Source organism: Monopterus albus, unplaced genomic scaffold, assembly GCF_001952655.1.
Source record: "Monopterus albus unplaced genomic scaffold, M_albus_1.0 scaffold68.1, whole genome shotgun sequence".
Taxonomy (NCBI): domain Eukaryota; kingdom Metazoa; phylum Chordata; class Actinopteri; order Synbranchiformes; family Synbranchidae; genus Monopterus; species Monopterus albus.
This window is the reverse complement of record NW_018127948.1, coordinates 1,616,675-1,622,960: the sequence shown is the minus strand read 5'-3', so window position 1 is coordinate 1,622,960 and position 6,286 is coordinate 1,616,675. Positions and strand designations below refer to the sequence as shown.

The 6,286-nt window shown below is 41.6% G+C and overlaps 1 protein-coding gene across 1 annotated transcript; it reads right to left on the bottom strand.

Moving 5' to 3' along the window:
* Positions 1-2,065: 2,065 nt before the first annotated feature.
* Positions 2,066-6,030, bottom strand: LOC109962817 (gastrula zinc finger protein XlCGF26.1-like). The gene is made up of 2 exons (XM_020604843.1): positions 5,336-6,030; positions 2,066-3,826 (listed from the first exon to the last, which is right to left on the bottom strand). The coding sequence occupies exons 1-2, from the start codon at positions 5,529-5,531 to the stop codon at positions 2,325-2,327; spliced, it is 1,698 nt and encodes a 565-aa protein (XP_020460499.1). The 5' UTR covers positions 5,532-6,030; the 3' UTR covers positions 2,066-2,324.
* Between the last annotated feature and the right edge of the window lie 256 nt (positions 6,031-6,286).

Genomic DNA, 6,286 nt, shown 5'->3' with positions numbered 1-6,286 from the left:
GCAGAGGTTTGTCCTTCCATGAGGGTTCCTGCTCTTCCTTCCCTAGTTCCTCTGGTTTCTGCTGTCTGAGGTGTTCACTAAGCACGTCATCACTCGGGGCCATCTTCCTGATGTATTCATGGATCTTTGCTGTTTCACCCTGGATAGTGGCTTTGATGCTCACTAATCCTTGGCCTCCTTCCTTCCGCTTAGTGTACAGTCTCAGGATGCTGGACTTGGGGTGAAGGCCACCGTGCATTGTAAGGAGCTTCCTTGTCTTGATGTCAGTGGCCTCTATCTCCTCCTTCGGCCGGCTTATTATGCCAGCGGGGTACCTGATGACTGACAGGGCGTAGGTGTTAATCGCCCGGACTTTGTTCTTCCCATTCAGCTGGCTTCTCAGGACTTGCCTTACTCTCTGCAGGTACTTGGTGGTTGCTGCTTTCCTTGCAGCCTCTTCATGGTTCCCATTTGCCTGTGGGATCCCAAGGTACTTGTAGTTGTTGTCATAAATAAATAAATAACGTGTTTGAAGACTTCCAGTCAAAATATCCCTGCAGGCAGATCAAAGTAGTCTTCAGCCCAGTGTAACCGGCTCATCTTGGTGTCAGTATCACTGTAAGAAGGAAGGTTATTTGTGTAAAGACTTCAAAGGGATTCCATCACTACAATGAAAACAAGACAGACACAAAACCAGAGAATTAGCAGGACTGAGAGAAGCTGGGAGACAACACTTCTAGACAATTTTTTACTTGATTTATTCAAACTTGTGCTAAATCTTAGTTAATGCAGCTTTAAATATATTTCTGAGATGAAAACATTCCAAATAAACAAACTAAATACAGTGCAAACTCTACTTTCTATTTTCATAATTTCATTCAATGCAGCAAATAACACATTGTTAAACTTGGCACTGCATCTCTGTAATGCCCCAGTTAGTGATTTTGTTTATTTTTCTTATTCACAAATGCTATGATAAGACAAAAACAACCATGAATGTAAAGGTCAAAGGTCAACGCGTTTATTTGACATATGCAGTTAGGAAACATGTTTCCCTGTACAATGAAATTCTTACTTTGCCGTCCACATGAATGCCACATAATACAAGTGAAATATAAAGTAGATGAGCAATAAGACAAATCTAAGACTACGTTCACACTGCAGGTCTTAATGCTCAGATCGGATTTTTTGCCGAAATCCGATTTTTTTGCGCTGTTGTTCACACTGTCATTTAAATGTGACTGCCATCTGTCTCATGTGTGAACGGTATACGGCCCTGAGGTGACCCGCATGCGCAGTGGCCGTTCAGACTGAAGTCGCATTGCAAAACATCGGATATGTGTCTGATTTAGGACCACATATGAAAGTGGCCTGGGCCGGATTAAAAAAAAATCGGATTTGTGCTGTTCACACTGTCATAAGGAAATCGGATATGGGTCACATTTGGGCAAAAAGATTGGATTTGAGTCACTTCAGCCTGCAGTGTGAACGTGGCCTAAGGCACTTTAAAGGTGAGCCATAGGGACAGTGACAAATGAAAACCTGACAAAAACCATCAGTGTTGTTTATAGCAGCTGTGTTTATCCAAAAAGCTCTGATAAAATTCCTATACACTACCTGCCTAGCACCAAGCACTCAGTTAAGAAAACAGCATTTAGAGGTTAAAGAGCCAGATCAGATCCTGCAGGTCGTGATGCTGGTTATTTACCAGTTCCTAGGTTAAAAAGAAAGTTCACAGGAGGAAAAAACCACTAATTTTGTTAATGATGACTCAGTGCCATTATGTGTCCCAGTGATCCAGCATGTACAGCACCAGGATGCTGAAAGCAGCTCACATAACTGAAATTGATTTGTCTTGAATGTCATCACAGTCAACCACACCTGTTTTTCCTGCTATGACAAACGAAACAAACTGCTTCAAACCATCCTTTTCTTCTCCGCTTAGTTTCACAGGCAGGCTAACTATTCAACTTTTTCAATGTCCTAGTCAGAACCCTGCTTTTATATTAATATTCCTACCAATATATTTGGGTTTCTTCTTGTGCCCTTTTACCTGCCTTGCCTTATATGTTGAGTTCTGTTGCTCTTTTTTTTTTTTTTTTTTTTTTTTTTTAAGAGCTTTACACCTGTATTACTTTTCTTTTCAAGCTGACTGAAGTGTGGTGATGATTTATCACTATGAAAACCACCTCTCATATTACACATTATTTCAGTAATAAACAAAAGGCAATGATAAATTTGCAGTTCTAAAAGATAAAAAAAAAAAAAGATGAACACAGCACATTGTACTTAAAAATACTTCAATTCTAAGCCTTTTAGCACCAACCACCACATTTATAGACCAGTCATTTCTCTGTGGTGTGGCTCTTCATGTGAAGTCTAATGTATGTCTTTCGGTAGAAGCCTTTACCACACACCTCACAGCGGTGTGGTTTGTCCCCGGTGTGTGTGCTACTGTGCTGTTTCAGACTGGAGTGGTCACTGAAACACCGACCGCAGATGTTACACAGGTAAGGTTTCTCTCCCGTGTGTGTCCTGATGTGTCGCATCATGTTATGTCGGCAGTTGAAGGATTTCCCACACTCACTGCACAGAAACGGCTTCTCCCCCGTATGGATCCTTATGTGCATCTCCAGGTTTGGCTGACTGTCGAAGCACTTGCCGCATACTTCACAAATCTTCCCGTTTTTGTGAGTTTTCAGGTGAATTTTTAGGCTTTCCTCTGAATCGAAATGTATCCCACAAACGCCGCAGAGGTCTGTGGCATGACTTCTGGCGTGATTCACCAGAGAAACCATGGAGTGGAACATTTTCCCGCACACTTCACATATAGTTCGAGTCTGCTGTTTTTTTAGTGATGAAGTTTTTATCCTCTTCTCAGTGGTGTCATTACCATTTTCAGTATCATTTGTACAAGTATTATTTGGATCGAGGTTCTTTTTGGGGACATGAATTCGCAGGTGACGTTTCAATGTGGAATAGTCATTGAAGCATTTGCCACAGACGGTGCAGGTATACGGCTTCTCCCCTGTGTGTATCCTGATGTGTCGCATCATGTTGTGGCGACAATTGAAAGATTTGCCACATTCACTGCAATTAAACGGTTTCTCTCCCGTGTGAACCCTCATGTGTGTTTCCAAAGAGCTAGAGGCCCCGAAACATTTCCCACAAACGCTGCAGATTTCAGCTTTCACATGTGTTTTCAGGTGAACTTGAAAGCTCTCTTCGGTCTTGAAACATTCCCCACACACACCGCAGACATCCTTAGGGTGAACCTCCATGTGATTCACCAAAGAGACATTAGCGTGGAATGATTTCCCACAGACTTTACAGCAGATTCGCGACTTTGTTTTTTTGGTGGGATGCAGTTTTGGGGCCATGGGTAGACGAGGCCCTTTCTTCTTTTTCCACTTGCCCTTGCTGTTGCTGCTGTCGCTCTGAGATCCCTCGCTGGCCCTCCACTCCTCGTCACTGTCGTGCTCTGCTTCAGAACAGCTGGAGGACGCCCCATCATCACCCTGTACCTTCATCTGGTCCTGTTCTGCTGAAGTGCTCGGCAAAGGATCTCCTTCTCTTTTTGTGCTCTGAAAGCTGGACTGAAGCTGATCGAGCTCGTTCTTCACATATGGAGGATTGAAGATGAACCTGATGGTGCTGTCCTCCTCCAGCTCTTCAACCTGTTCCACATCCTGGCTGCTGTGGAGCTCCTGCTGGCTCTGCTCAGTCTGGGGGGGCTCCTGGTCATCATGGTCCAGACCAGAGCTCCAGTCCGACTTGCATTGCACTTCCTGCGGCTGATCAGAGGTGAAGTCTTCATCCCAGACAGACAGGTCCAGCTGTGGTTGGTCTGCAGAAAACAGAAATATTCCTCTGAAAACTACATATATTGCAATAATAAAGAGTAACAGATAAACAGAATACCAATCACAATACATCAAACAGGCTCAATTAAAGAGCTATTGAATCATTTATAATCAGAATATGCAAAGTGGGATTTGTTTATCTCTTGCAACTTTACAGTAGTGTAACAGCAAAAATTATTTTCACAACTTCTACTAATTGCTTTTCTAAGTAATGATCGTTTTGTCCACGAAAACTGACTGTATCCTTAAATTGCTTATTTTATCTAACCAATAGTCCAAAACCCAATGATATATATTTTTTTAAATGGCTGAGTATTGCATTAGCTAAAAAACACTTCTAGGCTCAAAAACACAGCAGTCAGTGCATCAAATTTAGCTATCAATTATTTCTGATGTCTGATTAAACGAAACCAGTGGGTAGCTGGGCAGCTAAAATGATAACAGTACTTCTGACACCACTTATCCAAACGTTGGCTAATTTTCAGCAGTAACGTTAAAGTTATGGAGATAAAATACTATCAAAAATGTTACAAATGCGTGTTTAACGTTTTGTCTGTAACAAGCGATTTCTGTGTGTGTGTCATGAGGATCACAAATGCGTGCTGCGCAATCTGCACTTATAAAGCCATTTGTTTGTGTGTGTCATGCTGTTCACAAATGCATGCTGTACAAACTGCACATAAAACACATTTTACAAATGCTTAAAAACGATTTTTTTGTGTGCAGTTCTTCAGAAAGTACGTATGCACGGTGCGTTTAAGGACACATGGAAAACTCGGACATCTGAGTTTCCAAACCTGTTTCCCAAACAAAAGTATTTACACAATATGTGCATCACTAAAATATGCCTTACTGGAAAAACTATAAACTCTGCAGGGCAGAACATTAACTTTAGCTTCATAACTTCTAAATTCTAAATATATAAAAATTTAGAACATGCACCACAAACTGCAGGCAACTGGAATATTCTCTGTTAAAACGTGTTATGTATTAGATATTTTTGTTTATTTTATGTAATGTCCATTTGGTATAGCATTGTGTAAATACTTTTGTTTGGGAAACAGGTTTGGAAACTCAGATGTCCGAGTGTTCCACGTGTCCTTAAACGCACCGTGAATTCGTGGATTTTTGAGAGTGCGGAAAAACACTCTCAAAAATCCGTGTGTGTGCGGAAGGTGGTTCTTGTGTATTAGACGATCCACGCATGCGTAGGTAACAATGTGTACGTACTTTCTAAAGAACTGCACACAAAAAAATCGATTTTAAGTATTTGTAAAATGTGTTTTATGTGCAGTTTGTACAGCATGCATTTGTGAACAGCATGGCACACACACACACATCGCTTGTTACAGACAAAACGTTAAACACGCATTTGTAACATTTTTGATAGTATTTTATCTCCATATAAAGTGGCTATTGACGGGACTCAAGACAACAGTAACATAGTCGGAGTCAACCATTAAACAGACAACGCATGCACGTGATTCACAAACCTGAATGTTTGTTTATCTGTATTTGAGGTTTTGGGGCTGTCTGTAGCATCCTACGTTGGCGGCGGATCTCCCGTTTGGAGAGCAGAATCTCCTCTTCGTATTCCGCTATGGTTTTTTTAACAGCCTCGAAGATCTCCTCGGCGGCCGCAGACAACCGCTCGTTAACGAGCACTCTGAGTAGCTCGGTGCGGGACATGGTGCAAGCGAGCGGACACTCAGTGGTGTTAACAGGCCAAATCCGATATATATGAAGCGTATTGTATTATATAGTCGTTAACTGTTGTGAAAAAAGTAGCTCGACGTGCACCCCATGATTGTTGTTAAGTTAACGCTTACATTCACCTAACATCAAATACTTCCGGTCACATAGTTCTTATTCTTCTTCGACTGTTTTGTAATGGAGGTTGGCAACCAGCTTTAGGTGCATGACCGCCACCTTCCAGACTGGAGTGTGGATCAGAACGGCCCCTACCTACCACCACACCATGATAACCCCACTCAGTTCACCTTATCTTATCTTGTGTAACCCTGTGCTCTCTATAAACCTAATAAGTGCTGTGTATCCTACATCCCCTGACCTTTGTCCCAACACCTGCGGTAAACTAAAGTACATTCCACCTCTTAAAACGGTATGTTTTAATAATTCCCTCTCCCATCTGAACCTGGGACAGCTCATTAAAACATGTTCCACTGTTTCTTGTACTCTACACATCTCACATTCCCCTGTAGTGTGTATCTTGATTAACTTCAATGTACTATTTAAACCAAATCTCAATCTCGATACCTTATCTTCATCCTTCCTATTTCCAGTACTTCCTCTCATTTCTCCTACTTTCCTTTGAATGTTATAATAGAACTGACCTTTGCCATCTTTATCCCACAGTTCTTGCCATTTCTCTTTCAGTTTCCTTTTAATCAAACTCTTAACCTCAGCCTTACTATAGCTTACTT

Excerpts from the sequence above, each read along its gene's own strand:
- LOC109962817 (XM_020604843.1), bottom strand. The coding sequence starts at position 5,531 with ATGTCCCGCACCGAGCTACTCAGAGTGCTCGTTAACGAGCGGTTGTCT. Across the intron at positions 3,827-5,335 it reads ACAGATAAACAAACATTCAG|ACCAACCACAGCTGGACCTG; the intron begins GTTTGTGAATCA and ends TGTTTTCTGCAG.